Source organism: Marmota flaviventris, chromosome 11 (genome assembly GCF_047511675.1).
Source record: "Marmota flaviventris isolate mMarFla1 chromosome 11, mMarFla1.hap1, whole genome shotgun sequence".
NCBI lineage: Eukaryota > Metazoa > Chordata > Mammalia > Rodentia > Sciuridae > Marmota > Marmota flaviventris.
In genome coordinates, this window is record NC_092508.1 from 14,885,241 (window position 1) to 14,900,684 (window position 15,444).

The 15,444-nt window shown below is 36.8% G+C and overlaps 1 protein-coding gene across 1 annotated transcript in view; it reads left to right on the plus strand.

The window, feature by feature from the left end:
* Farsb (phenylalanyl-tRNA synthetase subunit beta) overlaps positions 1–15,444 on the plus strand; it is a 71,537-nt gene that overhangs the window by 3,179 nt on the left and 52,914 nt on the right. The window contains exons 2-5 of the mRNA XM_027941873.3: positions 6,598–6,653; positions 8,670–8,824; positions 10,887–10,956; positions 11,880–11,995. Of these exons, the coding sequence (XP_027797674.2) occupies positions 6,598–6,653; positions 8,670–8,824; positions 10,887–10,956; positions 11,880–11,995 (397 nt within the window). The remainder of the gene's footprint in view (positions 1–6,597; positions 6,654–8,669; positions 8,825–10,886; positions 10,957–11,879; positions 11,996–15,444) is intronic.

The following is a 15,444-nucleotide window of genomic DNA, read 5'->3' on the forward strand; positions in this document are numbered from 1 at the left end:
TCAAAAATCCAAAGTATCATCATCTGAGTATAGCTCCTGAAGTTCAGTTTATTCTGGCCTGAGAGACTCAACAGCCAAGTTATCTGACATACAATAGTGGGACAGGTGAAGGATAGCTACTATAGCCATTCCTCTTCAAAAGGGGAAAAAATAGAAGAGCCAAAGTCTCTAGTCTATGGTAATTCTGAAATCAAATGGCAAATGTTCAATGTTCTTGATTAGGTCTCAGGACTTGGGATAATTCTCTCCATGACTCTGTGCTCTTGGCTCTTGGTTCTACCCATTGATTCCCAGAAAGCATTTGCTTCACAGCTGATTAATTTTCTCAGTCTACATCCTCTAATAGAATTTTGAGGGTCAGATACTTCTATTTTGTGTCATGTATGCCTCTTTCAGTTTAAGCTGGCAATGTTTCTGTTTGTACATTTCTTCTAAAAACTTTATGGATCTTTAGTGAATTTTCCTGGCTTCCATTTCATTAGTCAAAAGCTTTACCATCTGCAAATCTCTGTACTTTGGACTTTGCTTCATACAGTGTTCTTAATTAAGATCTATTGTGTGATTAATTGGATTTCTGAGGCACACCCTTAATTTCTTTAAAGCACCTTTTGTTTGAATGAATTGTGCCTTTGATTTTTCTAACTCTTTAAAATTTTTCAGTCATGCTCTTAATTCTATCTTATGCCTTAGGTTTGCTCTTTGCTTAGAAATTTTTAAATCTTTTTTTTCTTTTTCACACTGGGTATTAAATCCAGGGGCATTAAATCCAGGGGCATTCTGTTGCTGAACTACATCCTCAGCCCTTTTTATTTTGTATTTTGAAATAGGGTCACATTAAGTTGCCCTGGCTGGCCTCAAATTTGTGATCATCTTTCCTCAGCCTCCCAAGTTGCTGGGATTATGGGCAGGTGCCTCTGCACTTGGCAGAAGATATTTCTTAATTGTAGCATTGTTTTACATCTGAGAGGTTGAACTTTTTTGGTGGGGGGGTGGGTACTAAGGATTGCACTCAGGATACTTTACCGCTGAGCTACATGTCTAGCCGTTTTTAAAATAATTTTTAAAAATTTTGAGACAAGATGTCTGTTTTAGTCACCTTTGTGTCACTGTGACCAAAATACTCTACAAGGATAACTTAGAGGAGGAAATGTCTATTTTGGTTCATGATTTCAGCGGTTCAGTCCATATGTTGACTGCATTGCTCTAGGCCTGAGGTGAAGCGAGCATCATGGTGGAAGGTTGTGGCAGAGCAGCTCAGGACATGGCACTAGGAAGCAGAGGGAGAGCTCTGCTCACCAAAGACAAAAATACAAAGCCTAAAGACATGCCCCTAGTGACCTACTTCCTCCAGCCACACCCTACCTGCCTATAATTATCACTCGGTTAATCCAAAGGTAAAGCTTTTATAATTTAATCATTCCAACTTTGAAAATTCTTGCATTTTCTAACAAGTTAGCTTTTGGGGGACAAAAGCTAAACTCTAACGATGTCTAACATGCAACCCTCCTGCCCCAGCCTCCCAAGTAGCTGGGATCATAGGCGTGCACCACTGTGCCCAGCTGAGGCTGAGCATTTTAAAAATCATCAACATCCTGACTCCGTTTTGTTTAACATTCCTTCCTTTAGTTTATCCCTTCTCTCACATGAGCAGCAAGAAAAAAAAAATATCAGACTGCACTTTAAGCACTCATTGAAAATCTTAAGTCACTTAGTAAATGGTCTACATTAATTGCAGGCTGGTGTTTTTAAACTTTATGCTTCTACATAACAGGATTTCCCTTCTTCTGCTTTCTAGCAGCACTCTCTTTTGCATCCTCACCTGCCTTTTGATCAGTAGCATCTTGAAGGCCCTTAGGTTTTCATTACAGTACTCAAAGCCTGCTGTCTGGTTCCAAAGCCCTCCAGAGTTTGGTTTTTGTTACAGCAGCACTGCACCTCTAGGGAGGTGTGTGTTAATGATCTATTGGTACATAATAATTTACGCCAGCACTGTGAGTGTGAGACAGTGTACCATTATTACTTCACACAGTTTCTGAGAAGCAAGAATCAGAGTGGCTTAGCTGGGTGCTTCTGGCTGTAAATCTCACCAGGTTGCAGTCACGCTGTCAAATGGAGCTGCATTCTTCTCAAGGTTTAGCAGAACCAGAGAATCTGCTTCCATGCTCACTTACATTGCATCTGACCTAAGTTCACACAGGGGCTTGATACTAGGAGGCTGAATCATCGGGTGCCATCTTGGGGGCTGGTTACCTCTCTTACTACCTACACTAGTTAATGAGGCCTTTTTTCCCCTAAAACCAGAGATTTGGGAGTCATCCTGGACATCCTGGCTGTTCCACCTTCCTTCAGTCAACCATTAAGCCTTACACATTTTGCCTCATTAACATTTCTCATGTTCATTCCTTCTCCTTCATACTCATGCTGCTGGGAAGACTCCCTGCTACAATCATCCTCTACCCTTCCACCTGTTTTTAAAATGCAGATCGAGGGCTGGGGATGTACCTCAGTGGTAGGATGCTTGCCCAGTGTCTGAGAGACTCAGAGTTCCGTCCTCACTGGAGAAAGAAAACAAAAGCAGATCCAATTATGTTTTTGCCCAGCTAAAAACTCCTTCATTGTAATGCCATTGCTTGTAGGTAGGACAGGGGGCAAATCTCGTGGTATGTCATGAATTACACTCTTTCTCCTTTTTCTATTTCTTCTTTAAATATCAGTTCACATTTAATAGTTAAACATCATTAATTTCCAGTATACAAAGTAACTAGCCATTAAGCAAATATAAAAATGTTACAGGTAAGATGTTAAGAAGATGCATACAAGACTTTTTTTTAAAAAGCCATAGTTAAAAAGTAGTGGTTAACTGTCCACATGTTCTCTAGAAAGAAGTATTATCCAAATTCTTGCATATTAAGATGCATTTTTGGTTATCCTTTCAGACACACCCATCCATTCCCCAATTTTCTTGTAAATCCATTCATTAATAGACATATTATATTGAGTGCATATTTTCAACATAGACTGTTTTTGGTTTGCCGATTAGAGCTGAACAAAGTAGACTGGGTTCCCACTGACTTGGAGCTTATGGCTTCATTATTTAAACATAACCCTGCACACATTTACAACACCTGACACCTGCCTATAGTGCAGACTTTCAGAGGTGAAATGCTGGATTTAAGCCATAGATTCAGGTCTTTATGTCTTAGATACTAATAACAGAATTAGACTGCTAGCAGTATCACAGATTTTGTTGCTTTGGGACAAAATGTCCTGAAAGAACTATAACTCTGATTTTTTAAAATTTAATTTAATTTTTTACACAAATGGAGCCCAGTGTTTCATTTCTCTGGTTGTACATAATGTCTATCTTATTCCAACATCTTCCCCCACTACACATACACCCTCTCATCCCCTCTCTCTCCTCTGGCCAATCCTAAATTCCTCCATTCTTTCCTTGCCCCTCCACCCCCATTATGGATCAGCATTCATCAAAGAAAACATTTGGCCTTTGTTTTTTTGGGATCAGTTTGCTTCGTTTAGCATGATATTCTCCAACTCCATCCATTTACCTGCAAATGCCATAATTTCATTCTTCTTTAAGGCTGAGTAATATTCCATTGTGTATATATACCACAGTTTCTTTATACATTCATCTATAAGGGGCATCTAGATTGGTTCCACAGTTTAGCTATTGTGAATTGAGCTGCTATAAACATTGATATGACTGCATCACTGTAGTACATCACTGTAGTACACTGTAGATTTTCCTTTGGGTGTAGACTGAGGAGTAGGAGAGCTGGGTCAAATGCTGGTTCCATTCCAAGTTTTCTAAGGAATCCCCATACTGCTTTCCATAGTGACTGCACCAATTTGTAGTCCCACCAGCAATGAATCAGTGTTTCTTTTTTCCCACATCCTTGCCAGCACTCATTGTTGCTTGAATTCTTTTTTATTTATTTTTTACTTGTAGGTGGACATAATATCGTTATTTCAGTTTTATGTGGTGCTGAGGATCCAACCCAGTGCCTCACATGTGTAGGGAAGCTCTCTACCACTGAACCACAACCCCAGTCCCTTGAATTCTTGATAATTGCCATTCTAACTGGAATGAGATGAAATCTTAGGGTAGTTTTGATTTGCATTTCTCTAATTGCCGGAGATGTTGAACATTTTTTCATATATTTGTTGATCGATTGTAATCTTCTGTGAAGTGTCTTCCCAGTTCCTTAGCCCATTTTTTGTTTGGGTTCTTTATTTCTTTGGTGTTAAGTTTTTTTTTTTTTTTTAGTTCTTTATATATCCTGGAGATTAGTGCTGTATCAGATGTGTGTGTGGTAAAGATTTTCTCCATTTTCATTGGCTCTCTCTTCACATTATTGTTTCTTTTGCTGTAAAGAAGCTTTTTAGTTTGAATCCATCTCACTTATTGATTCTTGATTTACTTCTTGTGCTTTAGGAGTCTTGTTTAGGAAGTTAGGTCTTAGGCTGACATGATGAAGATTTTGCCTACTTTTTCTTCTGTTAGGAGAAGATTCTCTGGACTAATTCCTAGGTCCTTGATCCACTGTGAGTTGAGTTTTGTGCATGGTGGAGATAGAAGTTTAATTTCATTTTGCTGCATATGGATTTCCAGTTCTCCCAGCACCATTTGTTGAAGAGTCTCTTTTTTCTAATGTATGTTTTTGACACCTCTGTAACTCTGATTTTAAAACAGAAAATTAGGTCAGGTACAGAAACTTCTTTTGAGAAGCTCAGGGAATGAAAAATATTTGTTTTTTATAATACACAATAAAACTGCCGTGGCACCTGTACCTTCCATAAATATACTGTAGAAAATAACTCTGAACACATGAACGTGTTCTCCACTTATCTGGTTTCTTTTGGAAATTCTCATTGTCTTTTCTTCTTTAGTTCCCCTGGTTTCCTGGTTTTTGTTCTCAGAACTTTTGTTACTTCTTTGCTATCTGTGCTGGCTTCCTTCTATTCTCAGTGTTCTGGAAATATGGCCCTGACCCAGAGGGAGTGACAGCACAGTGAAGGGACATTGACCTTTCTTTTTCTTTCTCGTTTTGCTTGAAGAAGCAAAACAAAAGTCTTTATGTTAGTAGAAAGACATTGTTTATTTTTAGTAAGTTATTGGTGGTGGAAATTTTGGGAAAGATTTGGCTTCTTTAGATGAGTATCCACTTTCTTAGTCACCTTACTTCTTTAGCCAAATCAAACACGTGGGTGATTTTTAACTTTTTCAGTTCTTTAGGTCTCTCTAGTTCTTCTGCTTTGATCAACAGTTTACCTGATCCCATTTCTTCAGTCTCCTCTGCCGTCTTAACTGTACAGGGCAGTTCTAATTTTGGTCTGGTGTCATTGAGGAAGCTGGCCCAGAGCTCATCCTCCTTTTTTCATGCATATGCTGACCCAGTACACTTTTGATTTCTTCGCTAGACTAAAAAGTAGTGAAGTATTTATCTTTGTAGCTCTGCATTTAAGTGCCTGCCATATAGTAGTTGCTCAATAAATATTTATTAAGTTGAAGTTCAGTGTCTGGATTAGATTAATCTTTTTTTTCACCTCCTGATGCTGGCAATTGAATTTAGGGCATGGCACATGCTAAGAATACACTCTTCCACTGAGCTTTACATCTGTTCCATAGTCAGGACTCTTAAGACAGCTTTTCACTAGAACGTACTGGTAGATAGTTTGTTTTCCATTTTTTTGTTTGTTTTTTGGGACCAGGGATTGAGCTCAGGGGCACTTGACCACTGAGCCACATCCTCAGCCCTGTTTTGTATTTTATTTAGAGACAGGGTCTCACTGAGTTGTTTAGTGCCTCACTTCTTGCTGAGGCTGGCTTTGGACACACAATCCTCCTGTCTCAGTCTCCCGAGCCACTGGGATTACAGTTGTGTGACACTGTGCCCAGCTTGTGTTCAGTTTTTGATCATGTGAAAACTCTGAAAATGCTGTATTAGGTATCAAAGAAAGTGGAATAAGGAAGGAAAATATTAGTGTAGACACACTGTGTTTCAGGATATATGCCCACTCCATTATCTGCCTGATGTCATTTAAATCTTTGTAACAGTTTCATGTTAAAAATAACTGTAAAAGGTCACTTTATGGATGAGATATTGGTAAAGTTTATAATAGGTGCCAGGAATATTTATAAAAGATACAAAGCTCCCACAGCTAATAAGTGGGATAATCAGAATTCTAAACCCTGATTGGCTTGGCTGTGAAGTCAAGTGTCTGATGGCCTCAGAGAATTTTAAAGGATAACTGGGCTTATGTGATGTTCTATTGTGTAGGATTGGTGGCTTGGAGCCTACCTTATATTTGATCTCTATTTAGTAGGTTGTTGTTTTTTTCCTTGTATCTTTGTAAACTTCCCAACACTGGTAATCTAATCCTGTACCTGAGCAATTAGTCCTACAATAGTTTTTTTTTTTAAGCAAAACTTTTGATTGTTGTTGAATGATGATGTCTGATGTTTGATATTTAGTATGCTGAGTGTAAAAGGTAGTTATTAATAAGAAAATACAATTCATAGACAATTTTTATTGTGCTGAACAAATTAAAATTAATGGTCTCTTTTTTTCTTCTCAGCTGACGAAGAATTTGATGAACTATGTTTTGAATTTGGTCTGGAACTTGATGAAATTGTATGTATTAGATACTTATTTTTCAGATATTCTGATATGAGCTCATTTTTCTGAGGTTGCTTATCTTTGTTACCTTATAGTTAGACTATGATGATTCATCTGTGGACTGTGGTGTTTTTGATGTTCAGAGAAAATTACTTTGCCTCTCTAGTTCTCATATTTTAGACTCTGTTCAATTGTGAAGTAAGGAGTTTAGATTATATCATCTTGATACATCCCTCTTGCTCTCAAATTTAACTCAGTCTTCACATATGGTCTTTTTAAAAAAATGAATTAATTAATTTTGTTTGTGCAGAATTTATCATATAAGATACTGAAAATTGACATCATTATCCAAAGTACATGTATGAAGACATGAATCTGGTGCCAACCTACTTTATATACAAATAGAGATATGAAAAATTGTGGTATATATGTGTAATAAGAATTGTAATGCAAAAAAAAAGTACATGTATAAAGACATGAATTGGCGTGAACATACTTTATACAAAGATATGAAAAACTGTGCTCTATACATGTAATAAGAATTGTAATACATTCTGCTGTCATGTATTTAAAAAAAAAGATACTGAAAATTGAAAGATTTAAGCTGTTCGCACGTATGTGCCCGTGTGGCCGCATACTGCAAAAGAATTAGGCCATTTTATATTCAGATACCTTCGTTTATCTGGTTCCTATATTATGGTGGTTTGAACTAGTCATGTGGTGGCTGTGGGAGGGCATCACATAAAACAAAAGTTTTTATGTTAATAGAAAGCCAATGTTTATTTTTAAACAAGTTATTAGTGGCGGAAATTTTGTGAATTCTTGTTAAGTGGATTTCTAAATAAAGGGTAACAATAACAGTTGGATGTAACATAATTATTTTGATTGAAAAATTTATATTTGAAATTCTCTGTTGTAGACACAGCAAATAGAAATATATTCTCTACTATAATGTGGTGAATAAGGTACTCTAAGCTTTGCCACTGCATTAAAATTGCCATCCTGTGATGTTCCTCCTCCTTCTCTTGGTTGCCTTCATTCTGCTGTCTTTACGGTGTATTTTTACTGTCACTAGATTGTACCTATTATGCTAATTCTCATTCATACCTTCTGATGATCACTTTCCTCCCCTGGAGATGTTTTTGTTTGCTTTTATATTATCAGTCATTCTCACATTTCTGCTGGGCTTGGGTGCCCAGAAGATTTCGATTTGGGGTTTTTGTTTTGATTTTTTGCAGTGCTGGGGATCAAACCCAGGGCTTCATGCATGCTAGGCAAATGCTTGACCACTAAACTATACCCTCAGCTCAGGATTTAGATTTGGAATGGAAGTTTTATTGTATAACAAGCTGTATTCTTTTTTTTTTTTTTTTCCTTCTCAGTACAGGGTATTGAACCCAGTTGTGCTATGAGCCACATCCCTAGCCCTCAGCTAAGTTGCTCAGACTGGCCTAGAACTTGCAATCTCCCTGCTTCAGTCTCTAGAGTTGCTGGGACTACAGTTGTGCCCTACTGCACCCAGCTAGAAATACATTCTTTTATTTGATGATTTATCTTTCTTTCTTTGACATTTTGGTTATTGCTCTGTGTTTCTTTCTTTGACACTTCCATTATTGCTCTTGGTGGTGCCTGTTCTTTTAGATGGAGATGGCAAACTTTTTCTGTAAAGGTACAGATAATAAATAAGTTAGGCTTTGGAGGTTATTATCTCAGTTATAATTCAGCTATTGTACTGTGTGATAACAGATAATATATAAATGAATGGGTCTGTCTTCCAGTAAAATTTTATTTGGAAAAGCAGGTGCTAGGCAGGAGTTGACTAGTGGGTATTTGTTGACATTTTCTTTAGGTGGATTTGTGCTGTTCTGGAATCACTGAGGATCCTACATGTCTGAACTGAATAGGAATTTGAGTATTTTTCTGTCAGCTCCAATTATAGCATTTAATATTTTAATGTCGTTTTTTAATGTCGAGAGGAATGTGCATAATGTAGTTTTATTAACCTTTTCACTTTAATTTGGCTTGTTTTAGACGTCTGAAAAGGAAATAATAAGTAAGGAACAAGGTAATGTGAAGGCAGAGGGGGCCTCTGATGTTGTTCTTTACAAAATCGACGTTCCTGCCAATAGATATGATCTCCTGTGTCTGGAAGGATTGGTTCGAGGGCTTCAGGTCTTCAAAGAAAGGTAAAGAAATATATTCGTTAGGGTTCAGTGCCTCTTCTCCCTTTTATTCCCAAATTATTGTCAGCAGTTGTGTTTAAATCTCAAGAAACAATGTCTGAATACTTAGCTGTAGGTCAGCATAAAAGGAAGATTGAAGGATCAGATTCATGGAGATTGTAGCCATTTTAAAATTTACCTGAGTCATTGAATACTCATTTTGGAAATGCATTTGAAAATTGGGGCTAATGACTTTATAGCTTCTTAAAAAACTCCATAGGTTTGTGTGGTATACCCTACTAAATAATCTTTTTGGAAGGGGTAGTTCCTTGGATTTGCTAACATTTTGGAGGAAAAGTAGAGATGGCTGTTCATTATGTATCCTTTTGCCTTAAGAATTCTTAGGAAGCTCAGGAGTAGAACATCCTAACTGGAAAACCTTGATGGTTTATGATATGTATATGATTGGTATCTCGAGTTTCAATCTCCTAATCTATAATGAATAGGATTTATTTATTTATTTATACCATGGATTGAACCCAGGGGTGCTCAACCACTGAGCCACACCTTGATTGCCTTCATTCTGCTGCCTTTACAGTATATTTATATATTTACCTCGCCCTTTCTAGATTTTATTTTGAGACATGGTCTCACTAAATTGCTTAGGGCCTCACTAAATTGCGGAGGCTGGCTTTGAACTCACTATCTTCCTGCCTCAACCTCCCAAGATGCTGGGATTACAGGTGTGAACCATCACATCTTGCTGAAGAAGACTTTTAAGGCCCTTTCTAATTCTGCATGTAACACTTAATTGAGTGTAATGAACATATAAAGTGAAAAGGGTAGAAGAAGTAGCTCTCAAAAGTAATTATTTTTGGTTTTGATTACTTATACATAATCCATGAGTAACAAAAGAATAAGAGCTAGCTGTTGGGCTAGATTCTGAAATTATCATTGGGTGAACAATGGCTTTTTGTGAAATGATAATGATTGGTCATTTGATTAAGGTGGTTACATTTTTGGGGTTGAATAAATTGGTTCCATGCATGACAATCATATGCTTACATTTTAGGATATAAGGATAAAGGATAACCTTTCAGAGTGTTTCCCAACACATTGATCAGAGTCTGCATTTTTACTAGGCAACTTGTGTGCTTTTATTTTGTTTTGTTTTTTTGGTGGGGGATACTGGGGATTGAACTCAGGGGCACTTGGCCATTGAGCCACATCCCCAACCCTATTTTGTATTTTATTTAGAGATAGGGTCTCACCAAGTTGCTTAGCACCTTGCTGTTGTTGAGGCTGGCTTTGAACTCCCAAGCCTCCTGCCTCTGCCCCTGAGCCATTGGGTGCCTGGCTCTTATGTTTTTTTTATGAGACAAAATTAGGAACTACTTAAGACCTTTGCAACTTAAAGTATGGTCCATGGACCAGCAGCATCTGCATCATTGGGAGCTTGTTAGAAATGCAGATTCTTAGCTTCTATCCAAGATCCACTGAATCAAGTTCTGAGGTTTAACATACTCTTCAGTTGACTATATACACGTTGAAGGTTGAGAAGCACTGCCTTAAAACAGTAGTTTGTAATCTCCAATGGGAAAAATTATCTAGAAATGCTTTCAAAATGCACCAGTTACCCAAACTTTGTTTTGACTGTTCTGATTCAGTAAGTCTAAATAGACCCAGGGACTCTGTATTTTTAATAAGCTCTGTTTTTTTTTTTTCTTTGAGGCTTAGAATCTCATGATTGTGGTAAAAAAATAACTAGTCCCTTTAACAGTTGCTCTGTTAATGGTTTTATAGCCTTTGCTGGAACTCTAGTGATAGAAACTTGTTACTATTAGGCATCCAGAGACCTTTTTGAATAACCTAAAGTGTTAGAAAGTTTGTTAGTTTTTGTTTTCTTTTTTTCCTTTTTTAGCTTTTGCTTTCCTATTTTTAATATTTAACTGCTATAATTCATCTCCTCATTGCCTTAATTCTTTTGATTTTTGTAAACATTCTTTTTACTTAAAGCAAAGAATGTAATCAATTCATCAGATGTTTTCACTAATTACGAATAACTTTGTTTTATTATTAATTTTAGGATAAAAGCTCCAGTATATAAACGGGTAATGCCTAATGGAGAAATTCAAAAACTGGTTGTCACAGAAGAGGTAATAAGAAGAAATTAATATTTTCCCTTTCAAAAGAATCTCTTCTGTGTGTATAAGGTGGGGAAGACAAAGAAACAAATCTGATCCTTCTGTCAAATGTGATTTTATGTGATCATATGTTTTTAGCCTATAGCTCTTTAAAAAAAAATAATCAACTTATTACCAAGAAACAAAAGAAAACAAAGTACCTGTTTCCCATAAATGGTTTTGGAAAATGTCCAAATGCTTATATGAAACACATTTGAGGGCTAGTGTTGCTGTTCAGTGGTAGAGTGCTTGCTTATTAGCATGCACAAGGCTCAGGGTTTGATGCCCAGCACTGCAATCAATCAATAAACATTTGAGATATATTTAAATTATGATGTGTTACAAAAATTTTAAAGATAAAATGTGGGAGGTTTATCTTGGTAAAAATATAAACTTTGAGCAGTTTATTTTTATTTTCTATTTGTTTGTTTATTTATTTTGTTACTGGGTGTTGAATCCAGGAATGCCTAACCACTGAATCATGTCTTCAGCCCTTTTTATTTTGAGTCAGGGTCTTGCCAAGTTGCTTAGGGCCTCTTTGCTTAGTTGCTGAGGTTGACCTTGAACTTGTGATCTTCCTGCCTCAGCCTCCTGAGTTCCTGGAATTTTAGACATGTGTCACCATGCCTAGCTGAGCAAATTATTTTTAAAAATTAGTTTTTTCCTCAATTATTTAGTAAGTTTTTAAAATCTCACTAAAATGTAAATTCTGTGAGGTTAGTGATTTTGTCTCTTGCTTACCACTTTATTTTGCTCCTATTAATTGGTAAATGAATATACTTATTGGAGTATGCAGTTACCTGGCACTGTTAGGAGTATGCAGTTACCTTTCTATTATAAGATTATTACAAAGAAAAGCCTGAGTATTTACTATCTCTTGGTATTTTTAATTGCAGACAGCTAAAATACGCCCTTTTGCAGTCGCAGCAGTTCTCCGGAATATTAAGTTTACTAAAGATCGATATGACAGCTTCATTGAACTTCAAGAGAAATTACATCAGAATATTTGCAGGTTTCTTGTTTTGTCTTATTTCCTCCTTGCTTTTTCCTCTGTTCTGCTCCTCTCCTTCCCATTCCTTTCTGTCTCCCTTTTTCCTATTGTTCCTTTTACCTTTCCTCCCTCTGTCCATTTCCTTTTCTTCCTCTTGCATTTTTAAACTAATGGTATATGAGAGCTTACCTTTGCTTTCTGAGATAGATATTTGTTACTGTTTGTAAATGATACATGCATGGAGAAATAGTCAGTAAATTTTGAGAAGAATTATCTAGTCATGGACATTTTCTTGTTTTGTCATTGAAATCATTAATGGATTATACTGCTAAGTATTAGCTGTGGTAAACTATGGGCTAGCTTTTTTTGTTTTTTAAATGAGGTGATTTTTTTTTTTTTCTCTTTGTTAATTTGTTCTTTTTAGATATATATGACAGTAGAGTGTATTTTGACATACACTCAGTATAACTTATTCTAATTAGCCTCCTGTTCTTGTGGTTGTTCAGATGTGGAGTTTCACTGGTATTGTATTCATATATGAACATAGAAAAATTGTGTTCAATTCATTCCACTTTTTTATTTGGTGTAGCATTTTAAAAATGGAAAAAAAAAGAATTTTATTTGATCTCACTTTTTGAATATATATAATCATGAATTAACAGATAAAATTTGAGTTTAGGACTCAGGGTATAACTCAGTTGTATAATGTGTGCCTAGCATGTGCAAGACCCTGGGTTCAATTAATTAAATGATTAAAAAACTTGTGTAAATGACTTAATTTTACTTTTTCTATCTCTACATTAGTATACATCATTTCCTGCACAACTTTCTTTGATTCAGTGATATTTAAACCCATTAGGTCTAGGAAAATAAGAATGGGAGTATTTGAAGTAATGTCAGTATTTCAAAAATCCTAATGAAAACTGTATATTTACTGATGATGAGAAGCCCCAGACTTGAGCTAACATATGAAGTCTATTTGTGTTAGTCCTGAATAAGTTACATCATGTTGATCTAAAGATGTGTTGACAGTTACATATGCTTTTAGATTATGTCTTTGTAGGTGAGATGAATGTCTTACAGGCAGCTTATTGCTGGGTCTTGTTTGTCTAATCAGCCAGTCTGTGTTTTTTAATTGGAGAATTAAGACCATTTACATTTAGGGTTATTATTGAAAGGTATGTAGTTGTCTCTCTCATTTTGTTGATGTTCTTCAGGTTTGATTTTCTTCCTGTTTTATCTTTGAGGTTTGATGGTTTGCTCCTTTGATAATGTTTGATTTTTTTCCTGTTTTTCTTTTGTGTGTCTAATTTTCTAGTGAGACTTATTTTTTCCTGTGCCCTAGTGACTGTGTTATCGTTCTTCTCTAGGATCTAGGATGCCCTTGAGTATCTTCTGTAATGCTGGTCTCATGGTCATGCTGCTCTAGCAGTTTTAACTTATCTTGGAAGGTCTTTTTCTCCTCTTATTCATCACTGTATTCCCTCCTGGCCTTTAGAGTTTCTGCTGCCAGGTCTGCTGCTGTTCTAATGGGTTTACCTTTAAATGTGACCTTGTGTTTCTGTCTTGCAGCTTTTAATATTCTGTCTTTGTTCTGTACTTTTGGCAGTTTAACTATATTGTCACCGAGAAGTTCTCTTCTGGTCAGGTCTATTTGGGGTTCTAAATGTGTCTAGTATCTGGAAGTCTTTGTCTTTCCTAAATTTATGATTAATTTTTACTATTGTATCAATAAATAGGTTTCCTCAGTTCTCAGCATGTGGCTTTTCTCCCTCTAGTATGTGATCATTCAGATATTTGGTCTTTTTTTTTTTTTAAAGAAATTTTTTAAATTTGTCAATGAATCATTTATTTTATTTATTTATATGTGGTGCTGAGGATCGAACCCAGGCCTCACACATATCAGGCAAGTGCTCCACCATTGAGCCACAATTCCAGCCCCAGATATTTGATCTTTTAATGGTATCCCAGAGATCCTATGTGTTCTCTTCCTTCTTTTCTTTTCCCTCCCTCCCTCCTTCACCCCTCCCTCCCTCCTCTCTTCCTTTCTTCCTGTTTCAGCGTATTATTTGGGCAGAGTTGCGTACAAGCTCTGATAGTCTTTCGTCTACTTCATCTAGTCTATTGAGGTTTTTACTGAAATTTTTTTAATCTAACTTACTGAACTTTCATTTTCAAGATTTGTTTGATTCCTTTTCAAAGTCTGTGTCCCCTTATTAATGTGCTTATTTATGCCCTGCCTTGTTTTCTTTAATTCAGCTGATTATTTTTATTCTTTTGGATTGCATTGAACTTTAAGAAAACCATTTGTTTGAATTCTTTTTGAACTCTTTGTTTAACTTTCCATTCACTTTGATGACCTCTTTTGTGGGTGGGGATTGAGCCCAGGGGTGCTTTACCACTGAGCTACCTCCCTAGCTTTTATTTTTAGAGATAGGGTCTTGCTGAATTGCATAGGGCCTTGCTAAGTTGCTGACGCTGACCTCCAAATTGTCATCTTGCCTCAACCTCTCAAGTCACTGGGATCACAGTCATGGACCACTGTGCCTGGATCACTTTGATATCTTTGGCATCTGTTATTAGGTAGTTTTGATCTTCAGGAGGTGTCACATAATTTGTTTCTTTTTTGCATTTTTGTGTTTCTATGTGGAGATTTATGCCTCTGTTAGGATGGGTATATTTTCTACTTTTATGTGAGAGCTTTTTTCTGAATAAGTATCCTGGGATATCTTTTTGTTGTGTAGTGTAGAGTTTAATTCCAACTGGGAATTCCTTGGGATTTCTGTACAATGTATTTTGTTGGAGCCTGAGAACGTGCTTTCTGTGTAGGTCTTATGAGATGGGACGCTCTGGTACTTAAGATGGGTGTGGTGTAAACAGCAGAGTATGTAGGGTGTACATTCTGGTTATTCCATGGGAATGGACACCTCTCTCAGGTGTTGGGGTTTTTCTTGGGCTCTGTTGATATTGGCTGTTTCTTGAAAGCAGTTCTACTACTGGCTATTCCAATTACAGTGATAGGCCTGGGATTTTATACTCTGTGCAGACATTGGTATAATCCCATTTGTTTCTCAGGGAGAGTCAGGGGCCAGGGTCAAAGCTCCCCACTGTGGCACTCACCTCTAGTCTTGTCAACAGTAGGGTGTGGGAGTGATGGATGCAGTTCCTTGTAGATAGTGCCCAGAACAGTTGTGCTGTTTCTCCCTGCTGTTACTATGGGGCGAGCGTCTAGTAGCAGGACTTCAGACACCCTCCTCTTGTCATGCATGCTTGGGGGATATTGTCTGGGGACTTTTATTCTCCTGTTATTTACATTGAAGTATCTTAGAAGGTTTGAATGGGGCTAGTTAATATTTTTAACTGGGCTGGGTATATAGCTCAGCAGCCTAGACCCCACCCAGGGGGATTTGATTCCCAGGCCCAATCTTTAGCACCATAAAAAAAAGGAAAAGAAGAAAAACAGACAAAGA